The sequence below is a fragment of the Grampus griseus genome (assembly GCF_964374135.1).
Source record: "Grampus griseus genome assembly, chromosome: 6".
Classification (NCBI taxonomy): Eukaryota; Metazoa; Chordata; class Mammalia; order Artiodactyla; family Delphinidae; genus Grampus; species Grampus griseus.
The window spans coordinates 90,945,874-90,966,744 of NC_139000.1; the positions used below are offsets into that span (position 1 = coordinate 90,945,874).

A 20,871-nucleotide genomic window follows, 5' to 3' on the forward strand; every position below is an offset into this window, starting at 1 on the left:
TTGACTTTGATAATCCAGCTAAAATTTTGATTTATAGAATTTACTAATGGTAACCATTTCCCTATGTTCCGTTTAAACTTCCAGAGTTAAACTACTAAGGGTTCCTGGCTTTGGTTCACTGTGAACCACACAGAAATTGTTCTTACCTTTACACCTTGAATGAGACCATTCATGAGGAATGTGTGTTGAGGAAATGTTTCATGCAGAACCTACAAAAAGCAAACAAACATCAAGAAAAATTCAAAAGCAAATTAAAGGAAATGATTTCTGCCTCTGTTAATGGCAGACTAGGTAAACAAAATAAACCCTGGAATGAAAAAAATTTAGGTAACAATGACTTATGAAAAGGTAACAAGATAGTGAGGCAGAAATCTAAATAAAGCAGTAACCTAAAAAGGTTATGCCCAACATTCAGCTGCTTTTGCTACAAAAGCATTTGTAGCAAAAATAAACTGTTAAATTGGCTACCCCCTCAACCACCTACAATTTTAAGTATGTACTACAAGCAGCTATACAAACTCAGGTATGAACCTGCAGCCCAGCTTCATGTCACCTACGAAGTCCAGGAAACCTCAAACCTTTAAATTGGATTACAGTGATCCAGACTGGTAGCACCTCCAGATGTCTAGGAAGAAAAATATCTAAAATCATTTCTGAAAAGGTCATCACCTCGGCTTCAAATCAACCGTATGTGTATTTTTCAAATATAATGACAAGCACATAATCAAAGGTAATCAGATACAAAAGTAAATAAGACATCATGAACAGCAACAAGCAAACAAAACTACAAAACAGAAACAGACTCTCAAAGACCTCACATTTTGGGATTACTCAACAGACTTTAAAATTAGCATGTTTATTACTTTGTTGCAAGATATATAAAACAAGCTTGAAACTTTGTAGCAGATTAAAAGAACAAAAAGAAATCCTAGAAGAGAAAAAATGCATTAACTTTAAATTAGAAACTCAATGGATATGTTTAACAAGATTAGACACAGCTTAAAGAGAATAACTGAACCGAAAAGTTGGTCAAAAGAAGTCATCCAGAATGCAGCATAGAGAGACAAAAAGACAGAATATAAGAGAAAAAGTAAGAAACACAGAGGGTCCAGTAAGAAAGTCTGACAATTAAACTTGTCCAGTAATGAGAATGAGGCAGAGACAATATTTCAGGAGCCAATGGCTGAGAATGTACTAGAACCAATGACAGACATCAATGCAGAGATTAAAGCAGCCTAACAACTTTTAAGCAGTATAAAAAGAAATCCACATTCACAATTAAAATTATAGAGAACCAAAGAAAAATACCTATAAACAGCCAGAGAAATACAGATTGCTTTCAAAAGAACAACAGTTAGACTGTTTCATAATTGTAACAACTGAACCCAGACAAGGAGCATGCTATTCTATCATCAATATAATGAGAAAAACAAAACAAATGCCAATCTAAAATTCTATACCCAGTTAAAATGTCCTTTGAGGACAAAGGCAAATATAACATTTTTGACCTAGCAAAAACTAGGTTACTAACTTACAGTAATGAGTTTACTAACTTATAGACCCCAATTAATAAAATATAAAAAATATACTTCCAGGAGAAGGAAAATAATCCAGATGTAATTAAGGTTCAAGATGCAAAACAGAATAAAGAGCAAAGAAAATGGTAAATATAAATGAACAGGGATGCTACAAAACAAAAATAATGGGTCTTATAGGTTTTATTTTCAATTATACAGAATTAAAATACTTAATAATATTAGCATAAATGAGGTAAATGACTATAAAGCGTTAAATTCATTTACCTCATTTATGCTAATATTATCCTAGATGAGAGTAAAGATATTATTAGACTTTGATAAGTTTGCATGTAATGCCATGGTAACCAAAAATGACAGGAATAGAGTAGAATACTTCTAATATAATAGGAGAAAAATTAACCTAACTATTCAATGCAAAAGAAGGCAAAAAGGAATAAAATGACAATTGAGAACTGTGGTACACAGAACAAAATAATGAGGTAACTGAATTCACGTAGACTTAATACACCAGTTAAAAGGCAAAAAGTACACCACTCTAAAACCAAATTTTAGACAGAAACTGAACCACAGCATTTGGAACCACAGGATCTCTTATACATTGCTGGTAGAAATCTAAATTAGTATAATCACTTTGCAAAACAATTTAGCAAAATCTGGTTAAACTGAACTTTTGAATACCTATGATCCAGCAGTGTTTAACCACCAAAGAAAATCAAGCATGTGAACGCCAGGACATGTACAAGAATGTTTATAGCAGCACTGTATAGACAATGGAACAACTGGAAACAAATGTTCACTACCAGGAGAACAGAAAAATAACTTGTGTTAAAAGTACATAATAGAAAAAAAAGCTTGAAGTCCCAGAAGACAACAGAACATTATACATGTTATATACTCTTTTTTAGAAGTTCAAAAATAGTCAGAATTAAATAACATAGATATATCTTTGTGTGTGTATACATATAATAATGTGAGCTAGAACTAGAAAATAATCAAGTAAATGATAAATAAATAAATTCAGAATTGTGGTTGTCTTTGTGGGGGAGGCAGGGAAAGAGTAGGCAAAGAGGACACAGATAGAAATAAATTGTTGTTGGGTTAAGCATGGGTTCACAGGTGTTCCAAACATCCTTAAAAAATATGTTATAGAAATAAATTTTAAAAACAAAGAAGGATAAAACATAAAATAAGGGGGGATGAATGTTTCATTCCATGAGTGAAACAATGAAATCTATGTATCATGAAAAAAGAGTTATGATTAATCTAATTCTATGCACCTGAAGTCCTATGAATTATAAAAAAGGGGGGCAGGATAGAGCAACTGTATTCTAACTTTAGACAGTTTATCTCCACAGGTTCTTCAAAAAATGAAATTAAAATGTATCCATAGAAAAATTACTTCCAATCTATCTCCTAACACATAATTTTTAAGGTTTAGAAAAAATGTGTCATCTAAGCTAGTGGCATTTGAACTCTACTTCCTGTACTGAAAAAACAGAAAAGTAAATGAAGGACACCAAATATCTCAAGCAGAAAATCATCAAAGTTTTCAGAAAAATCTTCCTTAAATAACAAATTTCACAGGATACAGAGATACAGAAATTTTCTTTAAAGAAAAAGGAATACAAATCAATATTAGAACTGTTTAATAATTTGTCATATGCACCACCGAAATATGGTACAATAGCAAAACACCAGAGTCAGTATATTTTAAATAAAGTTTCTCTGATCCTGGGTGTGCCAGTTATTTATCCATTGTCTTAGCCCCACTTTTTCCCTATTATACTCTGTCAGACCAAGGCTGAGAGCTTACAGATATTTTTCTAACTCCCCTTTGCCCATGGATTTCTTCACAGTTTTTGCCAGTGGGAAACAATAGGGTTGGGGTAGTGCTGGTGAACACTACACCAATAACTTCAGAGCTGTCTTCATTCTGTCAAAGGGGCAGCAATGCTTCTCCTCTGCTGCCCCCTGCTTCGTCCTCACCCTCCAGACCTCTGACCTCCCCTAAAACAATTCTACACTCAACATGACCCAAACATGCATTCACTTATGCAGGTGATGCAATCTAGGAATAAGAGATAACCTCTTTAATTTGGCAAAACCATATCCATGTATGAATGACAGAACTTGGATTTACTGAACTGCACATTAAAATAAAGATCTAATGGAATTTCTGGCAGTACGAGAGACTGTTTCTGGGTAATAGAGCCATGATGCAGGAAGTTCCTCTAAAAATTTTCAATCTGTGCTTTTTAAAACTTTCCTACTTTTTCCTATTTAAAAAAAAAGAAATAGTAAAGTTTTATTAAACAAGTACGTAAAACAAAACAAGTCAATAAATTTTTTTTTACAAAGCTAAGGACTAAACCTTCACAAAATAAAGCAGCTGAAAACAGCAACGTTCCAAACTTATGATAAATTCAAAAAAATTAAAATAAAGTATATAATTTTACTACAAAAGACAATAACTGTTACCATAATAAAGTAAACCTAATGATAAAAAGTATATTAAATATCTCAGATAAGATCAAAGCTTTCATTTTAAATATCTTTCTATACTAAAAACTTCAAGAAAGATATTATCTTTTTTCTTGAGAAGGAATACAGTAAACATAAAATACAATGGCATTTGCTTATCACTTAAAAAAGAAATTTAGAAACTTCAGAGAACTGAATTGACTTCCAGTACAATGAAGCTAATAAATATCTGTGTGTGTATATATATTACATTCAAACATACACACATATACAGCTGTTCTTCTCCACTTCTACCTAAAGTATCACTGATATGACAGAAAAAATATGAAATCAATTTATAGCATTCACTATTTACTTGGAAGAATAGTGAAACACTTCTGGATGATACAGAGCAGATAGGAAAACGCTGAAAATGAACCCTAAACGAGTTGAAGAAAATAGTCACATGTTAAGGTGAAAAAGATCTTTGAAGTAAATTTTTCAGAATCCAAGGAAAAAACAAAAAAACAGAACTGGAGGAGGAGGAAGAACATCCATAACTGAATAGGTCATTAAAAGGTTACAAAATAAGCCCCTGCTATCTTGCTCTCAAAGCTGCTGACCTCTATATTTGTCCCCAAGATAACAATCACAAGCATAGTTCTCTGAAGTGGGGCTTGTAAGTGGGATACGTGCAGAATTGAATGGGGGTGGGATTCAAAACTTAGTTTCCCAGGTCACTTATGGCTGCCAAGAGTGCCACAAAGCCTTACAATCACTTAAGAAACTACTTCAGCACTACAGAGGAAATCCCAGAGCACCCAGACTTCCAGAACTCCTACAAGCAGTGCTTGTATTCGGTACTACAGAACAGGGATTTCCACCTGGGCTGGAGAATGACACTCTATAAGCTACCTGAGGTGTCTAGAACATGGGTGGCAAATTGGTAAAATGATATGCTTTCTGACTCATATTTTCCAAAGTGAGCTGGCTGTCATGTGTAGATTTCAGGAAATTTCACCAAACTCCATATGGTTTTCTAGTATTTCATAGGAAGTCAGAAGATTTCAAAACATGGGGCCTGAACTGCCATGTCATCGACTGGCTAAGTAGATAGTGGCTGCTGCAGTAGAAAGAGCATGTATTCCACCGATAACACCAACCCATTCTTACCCCCACTTCTCACGTTTACTACACTTGCATAGCCCCAGAAGACATTTGTTTTCACAATCCCTGACCTACCCCCTCATCTGTAAATATAAATATGTATAAAATTCAACAAAAGAAGTTGAAAAAAAACACTGGAAGGCACAAAAAAGAACATAGAAAGGAAAAGATAACCTACCTCACTGCCAAATAACCAAATCATGGTAGGAAACAGAAGAAAGCTTTAAAATAAGTATAAGTGTCCTCCAAAAGTTTCAAGAGGATGCCACATGCATTAAAAACAATGTGTTACACAAGGACCAGCACCAAACAAAGCAAAACAAGTAAGGAAAGTCTTCAAGAATTGATTAGAAGATAATATAGAAAGAGGAAGAAGAGCACCAGAATGGAAATACAATAGGGTAAATCTAACTGAATACTGACTGTATAAAATATAACAATGTATTATATTGTTTAAAAAATATATAATTTAGCTGCACAACAATAATGGAGGTAGAAGAGAAACACATCTCTCTCAACATATGGCAGAACAGGTAGACAAAAACTTCAGTGATTATATAAAAGGCATCAAACATAATTAACTCAAAATAGTTAACACTTAAAACACTATTCCAACCACAAAATACTTGCTCTCTTTAGATCACATGGAACATTTATCAGAATTAACCATATACTAGAATATAAAGCAAACTTCAACAAATTTCAAAGAACCGAAACAATTCATCACAATATGTTCTCTAATAACGCAAGCTAGAAAAATCCCAAATGTTTAGAAATTAGAAAATACACTTCCAATAATCCGTGATTCAAAGAAGTTATAAGAAATATTAGAAAAAAGAATGAACAAAATGATAATAAAGATATAATAAATTAAACCTCATGAGTTATATGTATATCAATATTAATGCTTGAAAGGAATTTAGTTTTAAATACATGTAACTGAAAACCAAAAAAGGGCTGAAATCAATGTTCTAAGCTTCTTTATGAAGAAGCTAGGAAAAGAACAGCAAATCCAACCCAAAGAAATAAGGAAATGAGGTAATGTTTTAAAAAAGAGAAATCAGGGGCTTCCCTGGTGGCGCAATGGTTGAGAGTCCACCTGCCGATGCAGGGGACATGGGTTCGTGCCCCGGTCCAGGAAGATCCCACATGCCGTGGAGCGGCTGGGCCCGTAAGCCATGGCCGCTGAGCCTGCGCGTCCAGCACCTGTGCTCCGCAACGGGAGAGGCCACAACAGTGAGAGGGCCGTGTACTGCCAAAAAAAATAAATAAATAAATAAAATAAAAAAGAGAAATCGATGAAATAAAATCCAAACATTCAATAATGGAAATCAACAAAGCCAAAAATAACTTCTTTGAAAGCTTAGTAAAAGTGATAAACTATCAATAAGATTAACCAAGGGAAAAAACACAAATTACTAATAACAAGAATGAAGATTACGTACAGCAAAGGAAACCATCAACAAAATGAAAAGGCAACCTACTAACTAGGAGAAAATATGTGCAAATCATGTACCTATAATAGGTTAATATCCAAAATATATAAATAACTCATACAACTCAATAGCAAAAAACAGAACAGTGTGACTAAAAAATGGGCAGAAGATCTGAACAGACATTTTTCCAAAGAAGACATACTGATGGCCAACAGGTACATGAAAGATGCTTAATATCACTAATCACCAGGGAAATGCAAATCAAAACCACAATGAGATATATCATCTAACACCTGTTAGAATGGGTATTATCAAAAAGACAAGAAATAACAAGTGCTGGCGAGGATGTGGGAAAAGGGGAACCCTTGTGCACTGTTGGTGAGAATGTAAATTGGTGCAGCAACTACTGGAGGACAGTATGGAGGTTCCTCAAAAAATTGGACTACCATATGATCCAGGAGTTCCACTTCTGGGTATTTAGCTGAAGAAAACAAAAACACTAATTTGAAAAGATTTATGCACCTCTGTGTTCATCACGTCATTATTTACAGTAGGCAAGATATGGAAGCAACTGAAATGGTCATCAATGGATGAAGAAGATGTGCTGTGTATGTATGTGTGTATATATACACACATATATATGAACATTAATTAGTCGGCTATAAAAAAAGAATGGAGGGCTTCCCTGGTGGCGCAGTGGTTGAGAGTCTGCCTGCTGATGCAGGGGACACGGGTTCGTGCCCCAGTCCAGGAAGATCCCACATGCCGCGGAGCGGCTAGGCCCGTGAGCCATGGCCGCTGAGCCTGCGTGTCTGGAGCCTATGCTCCGCAACGGGAGAGGCCACAACAGTGAGAGGCCCCGCGTACCGCCAAAAAAAAAAAAAAAAAAAGAATGGAATCTTGGTGACAACATGGAAGGAACTTGAGGGCATTATGCTAAGTGAAATAAGTCAGACAGAGAAAGACAAATACTGTATAATTTCACCTATATGTAGAATCTAAAAAAACAAAAGCAAAAAACCAAGCTCATAGATTTGTGGCTGCCAGAGGCAAGGGGGCAGGGAGTAGGCAAATTAATGAAGGGGGTCAAAAGGTACAAACTTCCAATTATAAAACACATAAGTCATGGACCTAGAGACCGTCATACAGAGTAAAGTAAGTCGGAAAGAGAAAGACAAATATCGTATGATATTGCTTATATGTGGAATCTAGATAAATGGCACAGATGGACCTAATTGAAAAGCAGAAACAGATGTAGAGAACAAATTTATGGATACCAAGGGGGGAGGGGGGATGAACTGGGAGCTTGGGATTGACATATATACACTACTATGTATAAAATGGATAACTAGTGAGAACCTACTGTATAGCACAGGGAACTCTACTCCGTGCTCTGTGGTGACCTAAATGGGAAGGAAATCCAAAAAAGAAGGGATATATGTATACATTGAGCTGATTCACTTTGCTGTGCAGCAGAAACTAATGCAACATTGTAAATCAACTATACTCGGATAAAAATTAATAATAAAAAAGACAAAAAAAACCCTAAACAAATAAGTCATAGAGATGTAGTGTACAGCATGCTGATTTTAGTTAATAATACTGTATTGCATATTTGAAAAGTGCTAAGCAGGTATATCTTAAAATTAAGTTCTCATCACACACAAAATTTATAACTATGTATGGTGATGGAAGTTGACTAGATTTACTGTGGTGATCATTCTGCAATATATACAAACATCAAATCATTATGTTGTAAACCTGAAACTAATGTTATACATCAATTAGACCTCAATTTTAAAAAAAAGTAGGGGCTTCCCTGGTGACGCAGTGGTTGAGTCCACCTGCCGATGCAGGGGACACGGGTTCGTGCCCTGGTCTGGGAAGATCCCACATGCCGCGGAGCGGCTGGGTCCGTGAGCCATGACCGCTGAGCCTGAGCGTCTGAAGTCTGTGCTCCGCAACGGGAGAGGCCACAACGGTGAGAAGCCCGCGTACCGCAAAAAAAAAAAGGAAAGAAGATATTATGAACTTTTTGCTAATAAACTAGACTCTTATATGTTTAGTGAAAAAATTCTTTGAAAAACAGAACTTACCAAAACAGACACTAGAAAATATACATAATCTGAATAGTCACATCTCATTAAAAAAATGAAATGTTATTAAAAATCTTTGCTAAAATAAACAAAACAAAAAACTTCAGCCTCACCAAATTCTTCCAAACATTTAAAGAAGAAATATCAGCAATCTCACTCAAACTTTCCCAGAGAATGAGGAGACCCTTTCCAAATTAATTTTTATAAGGCCAACAAAACCTTAATACTAAAACATGATGAGGACATTACAAGAAAAGAAAATTACACTCCAATCTCTATTGTGCCCATAATTACAAAGACACGAACAAAATACTAGTAAATCATATCCAGTGATGGTTTTTAAAATTATATATTTCTCATAACAGTGGAATTTACTACAAGAATACAAGGGTGGCTTAATATTCAAAAATCAATATAACTGACCACATTACCAGAATAAAGGGGAAAATCTAATTGTCTGGTTATATGCAGAAACTTCATCTGATAAAAGTTAACACCCATTCATTATAACAATAAGCAAAACAGAAACAGAAGGGAACTTCCTTTCTCTGATAACGAGTGTCTATAAAAACAATCTACAGCAAACATCATACTTAGTGGTGAATTTTAGAATATCAAATCATTTATGAGATAAGGACACCCGCTATGACTGCTTCTATTCAACCTTACACTGGATGTCATAATCAATACAACAAAGAAAGAAAAAGAAATAAAAAGGATTGGAATGAGTTAAAAACTGTCATTATTTACAAAAGATATGAATGTGTATAAAACCTACAGATAAACTATAAGGATTAATAAGTGAATCTAGAAAAATTACTAAACACAAGGTCAGGACACAAAAACAAATTGTTTTATGTACCATCAACAATTAGAAAATTAACCTTTAAAACTACATTATTTACTATAGCATCAAAACCCAAATACCTAGGAATAAATCTCGTGAAAAATTCATGCACTGAGAAATGTAAAACATTATTCAGAGAAAGTTTTAAAGACTGGATAAAAGGAGAATATACCATGTAGATTAGAAGACTCAATAGTGTAAAGATGTCAGTTCTCCCTCAATTAATCTGTAGTAATGCAATCACAATCAAAATTCCCAGCAAGATATTTTGTGAATATTGAAGAGCTGACTACAAAATGTATATGGATATAGAAAAGACCTACAATAGCCAAGGCAATCTTGAGAAAGAAGAACCAAGTTATGAAAGTTATATAAGATATCAAGATATTGCTATGGAAATCAACACAGCATAGTATCGACACAGGATACATACACAAATAGAATACAAAACCTAGAAACAAATCCACATGAATATGGCTGCCTGCTTTATGACAAAGTTGACACATACAGTGGGGAAAGAAAGATTTTTTAAATAAATGATGCTGGTTCAACTATATATGAACCAAAATGAATCTTGACCACTATAAAATACAGTGATTTTTTTCTAGATGTATGGTAGATCTGTGTGTGTAAAATAAACCAATAAAGCTCTGGGGAAGAAGAAAGTTTCTTTAGCAAGATTTTAAGAAAGCAACCAAACATAAGAAAAACATCAGTTAACTGAACTATGTAAAGATTATGAACTACTGTTCATAAAAAGACATTATTAAGAGAGTGAAAAGGCAATCCAAGGAGGGAAAAGAAATATGATCAGATATTCACATGGCAAATAAATATACATAAAGGGGGTTAACTTCATTGATCATTAGGAAGATGCAAATTAAGGCCACACTGTACCCATCAGAATGACTAAAATGAAATACCAACTGTGAGTGAAGATGTAGAGCCTGGCTTGTTGGAGGGTAAATTGATTCAACCACTCTGGAAAACTTTTGGCAGTATATACCTAAATTGAACAAAACCCTCCAATTTTTCTCCTAAGTATGTATTACAAGAAACAAGAAAAAATGTTTACACCTTAACTGATAAGACATATACAAGAAATATCACAAAAGCAGTATTTGTAATAGGCAAACACAGTAAACCCAAATGTCCATCAATGATAGAACGGATTTCAGAGATTTGCTAAAAGGATTCACAGGACTCAGAAACTGTTATACTCACAGTTATAATTATAGCAAAAGGATATAGCTCAGAACTGCAAACTCACTATTCTTGCCTGAAGTTCAGTAGCTTAATAAATAAATGCTTCTCAGTTTGTTGTGTGCCTTTGAATCCCAGAGCACTGAAATGGTTGTTTTTGACTGTTTTGTCCAGCTTTATTAGGACAGAATTTGTTGACCTCCTGTAATATCAAAAGTCAAAAGTCTGACAGTAATTTTTGAGGGAAAAAAAAAGATGAACTTTGCTTCCAAGACCTGTGAAACATTATGAAGTATAATGAGAGTCCCAAAAGAGAAGGAGAGAAAGGGGAGCAAAAATATTAAAAAATATAATGGCCAAAAACTTCCCAAATTTGATTAAAAATGTTAATCTACAGACCCCGGAAGCCAAACAAACCCCAAGTAAAAGTAACACAAAAAGGGAATTCCCTAGCAGTCCAGTGGTTAGGACTCAGCATTCATTGCCGAGGGGGCAAGTTCAATCCCTGGTCAGGGAACTAAGATCCCACAAACTGCAGGGCATGGCCAAAAAAAATGTAACACAGAAAGATCCACACCTAGACACATTATAGCATAGTCAAACTGTTGAAAGACAAAGAGAAAATCTCTAAAGCGGCAAGAAAAAGGGAATGAATTACCGTTTACATCAGGGACTGACAGACTTATTCCATAAAGGAACATACAGTACATAGTAAATATTTCAGGTAAGGTTGTCTGTGGTGCAACTACTCAACTCTGCCATTGTAGAACAAAAGCTGTCACATTCAATGGGCATTGTCATGGTCCAACAGAATTTTACATTTGAATTTCATATAATTTTCATGTGTCACCAAATACCTTCTTTTGATATTTTCCAACCTTTTAAAAATGTAAAAAACATTCTTAGTATACAGACCACATAAAAACACGCAGTAGGCCAGATTAGGCCTGTGGGCCATAGTTTGCAGACCCCCTGACATCAAGAGAACAATAATACTTATTAACAGCTGACTTCCTGTCAGATACAATGGATGCCAGACAATATAATGACATATTAAAATGCTGAAAAAATCTATGAAAAAAACAGAATGCACACTAAATATTTTATATACCAAATTTTAAGCCGAAGAGACCCACCAACAGTTTCCTTGTATTTCCATGTCAACTCTTCTTATAACTGTATTAATTAGGTAAGTTGGAAATCAGCATTGTTTTTTTTAAGCATTCACAAGTTTATAGATATAAAAGCATGCTACAGATTACAACATACAACACACAAAAATAGGTCAGAAATAAATGCCAAACAAAGGTCACTGTGTCTAATTAATACTCATGATATCATAACGGTCAGCTTGGCAAAAGAAGGCAAAGATTTAACACACTGTCATCATATATTATGGATACCTTTAGTGAATGCTACTTATTTTAATAATTATATGACACACAAGAGGGTAGGTTCTGGGTACTTTGGTCAAAACACTATTAGGAACCTGTCAAAACCATAAAAATGAGCCTGGAAAATCTTATGAATCCAGAAAGCAAACAGTGTCCATGTGACTATAGTTAGAACTTACTTCCTTTTCATGTGCAGAGCAAATCATGCCTCAAAGTGCCTGTGTATTATGCCCAAAATGCCTGACAAACAGCTCTATCCATTCCATCCACCTCAACTCCCAAGAGGAAACACTGATTAAAGCAAAGGAAGCAGAAGCGCTGGACTGTGGAGCAAATAAGGGGCTGATGAGATAGAATATATGTTTGTTAAATGAAAACATATTTTGAGAGTAAGTAAGAAGGGATAGGAAAACTGAATGCAGCAGGGAAGTGTTTAAAGAGAATTCTTTGGATTATTAGATCACCATACAGACAGAAGATGGTATAGTAAGGAATATTGAGTCCTTGAATCTCTATCAGGATTCCAGGAAGGTGAGCTTATAAAAGAAAATCTGCAAATTGCAAAACTAAAATTCTTCACTCACAAGAATATTAAGTATATCTTTATTGAAATAAGTGTTCTATTTAAATATACCTAAAGACTTTTAAATAAATTTAATCAGATTACTTTATTTATATTAAAATGAGATCAGGCCCTCTAAAAGGATGCACATTTTGAGTAGAGGGTAGAATGTCAGGCAGGGATGTAAGACAAGAGAAAGGTCATTTTTATGTACGAAGAACTAATAGTACTACTAGAAGGTTAAGGTCACTGTGTAAGGCCAACTTTGTGGTTTTGCTTCAGTGTATTAGGGGTGGAGACCTTTCTGATGGTGCTTAATTAGCAAACTAAAGTTGTAATCTATGACATGGCCACATGAGACAGGCAACAAATCTCAGAGAAAATGACTAAGAAGAAGAAATTGTTCTACACTACTTCAAACTGAGGGTCCTAATGAATGCTAGGATGCAGAGATAATCAGATTGGACAATATATGAATATGTATGTACTGTTTTATATTTCCAAATCCTCATCTCAAGACTGTATTTTCTTGCTTTGGAAACAGGACAGAGTGTTGCCCACTAGCTACAGCAAGGGGGGAAAAAAAGAGATCTTTCTTTTCAAAAGGAGGAGTGAACCAGTCCCCCCATGTCAAAAAAGAAAGAGAGTTAAACTGTGGTGTAAAATCTGGGGGAGATAGGAAAGTAAAGGACATTTAGCTTAATTTAGCAACACCAAGAGCTTAGAGAAAGAGAATAAGCACATCTATTAACTCAACAACACTTCTTCTATGACACTGTAGAGTGAAGCTAGTAACTCTGTATTCCTCACATAAATGTTCTTTTTAACCAAATCTTTGCAAGAAGCAAAATTGCTCAGAAACTGCAAAGAGGCAGTAAAGCAGCACTTAAGCTGGTTTCTAAGACTGCACTGCAGGGTCTAACAGGGACACAGTAACCCTAAGAAAATTATCTGCTTTGGGCAGTAAGAAGGAAGAAGGTACATTTATTAGTCCATTAACTTATTAATTAAATTTAAAAGGGATCTGATAATCTGGTCTAGGGTCAAAAAGGCCCAAGAATTTTAACCATCTGGAAGGAGGTTTTAGAATTTCTCACATGGTATCAAAAACACTACAACATTCTTCATTTCAATTTGAATTCTTACCAAATGAAGAATGATTACAGAATTACTTCTACATTTAGCAATTATAGGCAACGGGTTGCATCAGAAAAATACTAGTTTGAAACTCTTAACTTTGTAAGCTAAAGAAACTGTGGGGAAAAATTCAGAGAACTAGGGCCAAAAATTAAAAATTAATGAAAAATTATTTTTATATGGGCTTCCCTGGTGGCGCAGTGGTTGAGAGTCCGCCTGCCGATGCAGGGGACACAGGTTCGTGCCCCGGTCCGGGAAGATCCCACATGCTGCGGAGCGGCTGGGCCCGTGAGCCGTGGCTGCTGAGCCTACGCGTCCGGAGCCTGTGCTCCGCAATGGGAGAGGCCACAACAGTGAGAGGCCCGCGTACCGGGGGAAAAAAAAAAAAATTATTATAACAGTTTATTAAAATGAGCAGCATGGTGTGTCTATATTTACACTAAAAATATGTCTTGGAGAAGCAATAACTTGACAACACATTATGTGTGTGCCCACAACACATACATTTGTTCAAAGAAAATACACGTTGAGCATCAACTGTGTTCCAGGCAGCCCTAGGCACTAGAGACTGTGATTCACACAGCACGCAGGATTTCGTGAAACTTAAAATGGAGACCACTCATCCCCCATTAACTAATAACCAGTTACCTCCTGCAGTAAAGCATTATGAAGAAAAAGGAAATGCAATGAAAAAGAATAAAATAGAGGATAAAAACACAGGCAGTTTTTTAACCTGTTCCATCCAAAATGTAATTTTAACTGTGCCAAAAGAATTTAAAACTTTAAAAAGGGTATAGCAAAGTCATATGTAAGGCTAATAGTCATCCTCTAAAGTTCTCTATTTTCTAAACCTAACTTGGGAACAAAGTTTATCTGAACCCAAAGGGATTCTCTGGTAAGGCTGGTGATTGGGAAGGGTTAACCAAAGATTTTTTTTTTTTTTTTTTTGCAGTACGCAGGCCCCTCACTGTTGTGGCCTCTCCCGTTGCGGAGCACAGGCTCCGGACGCGCAGGCTCAGCGGCCACGGCTCACGGGCCCAGCCGCTCTGCGGCATGTGGGATCTTCCCAGACCGGGGCACGAACCCATGTCCCCTGCATCGGCAAGCGGACTCTCAACCACAGTGCCACCAGGGAAGCCCTAACCAACGATTTTTAAAAAACAATTTAAGTCAACTGAACTGTAAGGCCAATTAAAAAATACCTTTACTAAAACTAAGTGTTAAGTAGTTACTAGGCACCTAAAATCTGCACCCCAATCTTTTCTTCAGCATCTCCCTTCCCTCTAACCACACTATATATCAAACATCCAAGTTCTTACTAAGAAATTCAATGGCTTCTACAAAGAAATGGCTGTAGGTCAGCTATCAAAAACGGAAATCGGGGCATTCTTACATTCATCACTGTCATTGTTAAACGGTACTTACTAATCTCCTGTTACTATGTTCTTAAGTCAAAGGTCATTACACCCATACAAAGGAAGTTACAAACTTCAACAAAGCTTTGCAATAATTTCTTAAAGACTTCTTAAAGATTTTCCTAGATATACAGACTGTAGTTCATTCACAGCACTCCCGAGATTCTGGGAGTGGCCCTGCTACCCAGGAATATTTAATAAGCAGGTATTTAGTTGCAGGTGGTTCACAGTCTACACAGTGGAAACAACCCAATGGTAAACAGTCTTAAATTATTGTCAAGAGCTACTCTCAAATACATACCTAGACATATAGCTCTGGGGACATATGCTTAACAATGTCTCTGTTCTCATAAACAAGGACCTAGTTCAGCAATACTTACAGTTAACATTGGAGTTGTCAATAGGCCCCATGCAAAGAATTCAAGGAAGATGACAAGAGCAGCATGGTGTACACTTGGTCGGCCAAAGCCTTGTAGCTAAAAAAGGAAGGAAATTATTATGAAAAATAGTAAACAGCTATAAGAAACTCATTATCCTAAAATGGTATCTAACATACACACACACACACACACAAACTGTATAAAATAAACTTAGGACCTACCTATATTATTTAAGATAAAACTTAATTCTGTGGTATCTCTGATTTCTTCATCTTCCCTAATCATGGAAGGTGCCATTGATGAGACTTTCTACTTGTCCCATCAATGCAAATCACTGGAACTTTGGTAGGAAATCAACTGCTTCTTCAAGAGACTGGAGTTCCAGGACCTGAATATTCTGTCTGAACACATTAATTATGTGTTCCTTAGCAATTTGGCCTAAGCCTGAAGTTTCCCTTGCTACACAAGAGTGGTAGGCAGGGGATATGCTCAAAAGCTTCAGGGGCAGCACAGATGACGTAAAATTATAGGAGGTGGGGAAGAACAATAAGGACTAGGTCAAATCTGAAAACACACTTTGATACCTCAAGGTGTCAAAATCCAGCTTTCTGTTTCTGTTTTGTTTGAAAAACTGTGCCTATTCTGCTAGTTTTCTGCAGTTTATGACTTCTGGAGATAAAACCTAAAAGTCCACTCAATTTAATGTTCTTTGACTCTGTGCCAATGGTTTTTACAAAATCAAGTGCTGTACTAGCATTTTGTAATAACTGGAAGTGATACTTACAAAAGACTTTGCAAAATCCCCATTATTCCTAAGCTTATATTTTTAAGACTTCAAAAGGTAAAAGCATATCTGCATGGTTTAATTAGAATCTAATCATGAGGAAATGATCAAATTCAGATTGTGAGACATTCTACAAGACAACTGGCCTGGTCTCCTTAAAAATGTCAATGTCGGGGCTTCCCTGGTGGCGCAGTGGTTGAGAGTCCGCCTGCCGATGCAGGGGACATGGGTTCGTGCCCTGGTCCGGGAAGATCCCACATGCTGCGAAGTGGCTGGACCCGTGAGCCATGGCCACTGAGCCTGCGCGTCCGGAGCCTGTGCTCCGCAACGCGAGAGGCCACAACAGTGAGAGGCCCACGTACCACACACACACACACAAAAGTCAATGTCATAAAAGACCAAAGTAAAGGTAGGAGACTTGTACAAATTAAAGGAAACAAGAGTCATAGAAAACAAATGGGGGATACTGAACTGGATCCTGGATAAAAAGGAGACAAGAGGAAAAAATTTCAATATGTACTATATATTAGATAATCATTTGGCATTGAGACAGGAAGGGGGCAGGGCACAACCTTTAAAAGAATGACATGGCCTGAGGACACGATAAACTGGTTAGAACCAACTAGGTTCAAGATGGCGCACAAGTCGACTTCCACTAGACCTTGAGCCTCAGTATATGCTCACTGTAACACATCAGCACACTAAATGACACACCCACAGGTGCCATAACAGTTCCAAGGCTGACCATAAAAGGTCGACAAGTGGGAAATGGCCCAATTCCTGGAAATCCCCATCCCTTCCCCAAAATAGCTGGAATACTCCTCCCACTCATTAGGCTATGAAATTACCCACCCCTATAAAAACTGACAACCCCGTACCCTGGTGCCTCTCTCACCTTCTGAGATGGTCCACACTCTGTATATGGAGTGTGTTTCTACCTGAATAAACTTTCTTTCACTTTACTATGGCTTGCTCTTGAATTCTTTCCTGTGCAAAGCCAAGAACCCACACTTGGTGGCTGTCCCAGGGACTCGCCTGAGATAGGAGGTGACCATCCTCTCACTCCCGCTATCTCTCCTGCAACAGCCTTAATGTTACTGCAACTTGTTGTCAAATGATTTGGCAAAAAAAAAAAAAAAAGGAACATATATACTTTCTAAAGCAAATGTCACAAAATTTAATTTTGTTAAATTGTTGAATTTAGATGAAGGGAATGACTATTCATTTTACTATTCTTTTAATTTTTGTAGTTTTGAAAATTTTCAAAACGGGCCAAGAACAATTGTTATTAAAAATCCAAACTTGTAAATTTCTAGATTTTTGCAATGTCTAATAATAAGTAGTTTTAAATGTCACTAAATAAGACATTTGAAAAACAGAAAGCATTTTACAAAATTTAAAAGAAAAAGAAGCAATTAAGCATCAAACAACTAAAAAAAAGATCTTTAATATAACCCAGCCTTCAAACCATGTTTTGAAACAAGGAGGGAAGGGGGTAGAGCACAACCTTTAAAAGAATGACATAGCCTTGGATACAGCATAAACTAGTTAGAACCAACTAGGTCCAAGATGGTGGTAGATTCGACTTCCACTAGACCTTGAATCTCAGTATACACTCATTGTAATACATGAGCATGCTAAATGACATACCCACAGGCGCCATGACAGTTCCGAGGCCAATCACAAAAGGCCAAAAAGTGGGTCGTGGCCCAATTCCTGGAAATCCCCATCACTTTCCCAAAATAGTTGGAATAATCCTCCCACTCGTTAGCCTATGAAATTACCCAGCCCTTAACAACTAGCCACCCCATATTTCAGGGCCTCTTGCCTTCTTAGATGGCCCACACTCTGTCTGTGCAGTGTTTCTCCCTAGGCCGCTCTGACTTTCCAAGACAACTGCATTCTGTCTATGGAATGTGTTATCTCTCTAAATAAATCTACTTACCTATCACTTTGTCTCTCACTGAATTCTTTCTGTGACAAGACATAAAGAACCTGAGCATCATTAAATCCTGAGACCAGGTGTGTGACCTCAATTAAAAGACAGTGGGTTCAAGTCTGGGTTCGAATCCCAGCCTGTGGGTTCAAATCCCATCTGAGCTGTGAGGTTTCAGTTTCATCAGTTCTTTATCAATAGAATAGTGAATGGAAATGGTAGCAACTCATCAGCCTCTGCCTGTGAGGAGACCTTCTGCATCAGTTGTTCCAGCCCCTGGAGTCAGAAACTCTGCCATTGTAATTGTGCCAATAACAGAGTAGCTTTCCATCCTAGCTCCTTCACCCTCTGCAGGGCAGCCAGAGCAACCATTTAAATGTAAATCAGATGTTACTCCTCTGCTCCACCCTCCCTAGCTCCTACTGCACTTGGCCACACATCTAACACATCCAACTGGTCCTACACGTCCCTATTCCCTTGTTATGCTCTATTGTTTTCTAGAAGATGTCTAACAAACTTCATTCTGTTTATTGTCTACCTCCCCTGGAATGGGAATGTAAATGCCATGAAGGAAAAGGATTTTTTGTCTGTTTTGTTCAGAGATGTATCCCAAATAGCTCTTCTCTCTATATAACAAGCACTCGACAAAATACACATGATATAGAAGAAGGAGCTCTTCTGAGACTGATGTCTTTTCTCTGGTCTTTTAAACAGCAAACCCCAGAATGTAGAAAAAAATGACCCATATTCCTCAAAGAAACAGTATGGGGTGGGGGGGAGGAACCATATACTACATCAGTATATAGATTAAAACAAATTTAAGAAATATTAACCAAAAGCAATATGTGCACTTTGGGTTTTGACTCAAACTAACTGGAAAAAAACTGAGTCAACTGTGAAATAAAATTCGTATTTTATGCCAAGACAAGAAAAATTTAAACATAAAAAATTTTCTCTGCCATTTGGCACCCCCTCTCTCCCCACTGTGGATTGTGTATCTGCATTATGCATCAACCAAACCTTCCCCATCAGCAGAAATTTCCCCTCAACCATGAAGAACAACATTCTCCTAAGTCAACTCCTTAAAGATAACATTCTTTTCTTGATAAGGTGTCACATGGCACTCAGATCTGGATTGTGTGAACTGTCAATAATATGTCATTTGATGGACAACGCTCTGTCTCAAAAAAGCTTAATATAACTGTGTCTTGACTTCTGATGGGCCAAACAGTTCTCAGAGTTTTCTGAGATGCTCTTCCCAGTTATAATCCTCAAATTTGGCTCAAAATTTTCCATTTCTTTCTTAGATCGACTGATTAATTTTTCATCAACACAGTCAGGGAAATTTGAAAATGGAATATTAAATGATACTCAAGACTTATACTCATTGTAATAATGGTACTGAAGTTAAGATTTTTTAAAATATCCTCACACCTTAGAGCCACATGCTAATGTATTAAATTTTGAAATAAGAAGATATCTGTAATCTGTTTTAAAATCCACAGCATGAAAACAAAAGCAGAAGTGGTGGCAAAAATAACTTTTAAAAAAGTAAATGGGTTATATGCATTTACTAATAATTTCCAAATTATTTGGGTGGAAATTCTGATAGTTACCCACCCCACACTGCAAAGAAACTACTCTCAAACTGCGAGTGAATATGTCAACAAATAGCCTAACTATTCCTTTTAAATCATTTTGTTTATCAAGCATCATGCACACAAGAATTAAAAACAAAACAAAACAAAAAAACCCTCTGAAAACCACCCACAGTAGAAAGCATAGGCGGGCCACCCTATTTCTCATTTGCAATTTCTGTGATTTAGTGCTTCTTTCCCAGGCAAGCTCTATTTATGGAGACCACTGGAAAAGAGATCCATGTGGCTGCAATGCTGATTAAATATAAAAACAGGTACACACTTTTGTCTGTGTGCACATATCATTATATAATTATGCTATTTTTAACACCTTGCAAAAAATAGACAACCCACCTTTTGTTCAAACATTAAAAGCTTACATCTGTCAGTGAGAAATTGTTTAAATTAACAAACACCTCTTCTAAAATGCAAACACTTTCTTTCACCTCTACATAAACTACTTTAATTGAATTATCATTCATCCCTAGCAAATACCAATGTGGCATGACAGCCGGGCCCTGGTATGGTGGGAACTTTGTGTGGGCAACTGGATATGAAATGGTGACAAAAATAAATCTGCTTTCCTTCCAATTCTTCCTAAGCTCTTGGTGGCTAGTATGCTAATGAAAAAAGTGACACAGGCTTCTCCTTTAAATTATGAGCTAATTAGAAAGTATTTATCAAAGCTTAACTGATTATTTCTTGTTGAACATTATCTAGTGCAGCCTCTCTGGATCAGTTCAATGTCTCCCCTCTCCATTTTGCCTCTTTATAAATCACTATGGAACATCTTGAGATGTTTAGAAGCAGAGGATGAAAAGTGTGTGATGATGTTTTTACACACTCACATTACCATCTCTCCCACAGATGATCCTGCCT

At 36.4% G+C, this 20,871-nt stretch overlaps 1 protein-coding gene across 1 annotated transcript in view; it reads right to left on the reverse strand.

The window, feature by feature from the left end:
* Positions 1-20,871, reverse strand: part of MFSD14B (major facilitator superfamily domain containing 14B) — an 81,792-nt gene that overhangs the window by 33,892 nt on the left and 27,029 nt on the right. Inside the window, exons 2-3 of the mRNA XM_082656536.1 lie at positions 15,636-15,731; positions 147-209 (exon numbers count right to left, since the gene is read on the reverse strand). Coding sequence (XP_082512662.1) covers positions 147-209; positions 15,636-15,731 — 159 coding nt within the window. The remainder of the gene's footprint in view (positions 1-146; positions 210-15,635; positions 15,732-20,871) is intronic.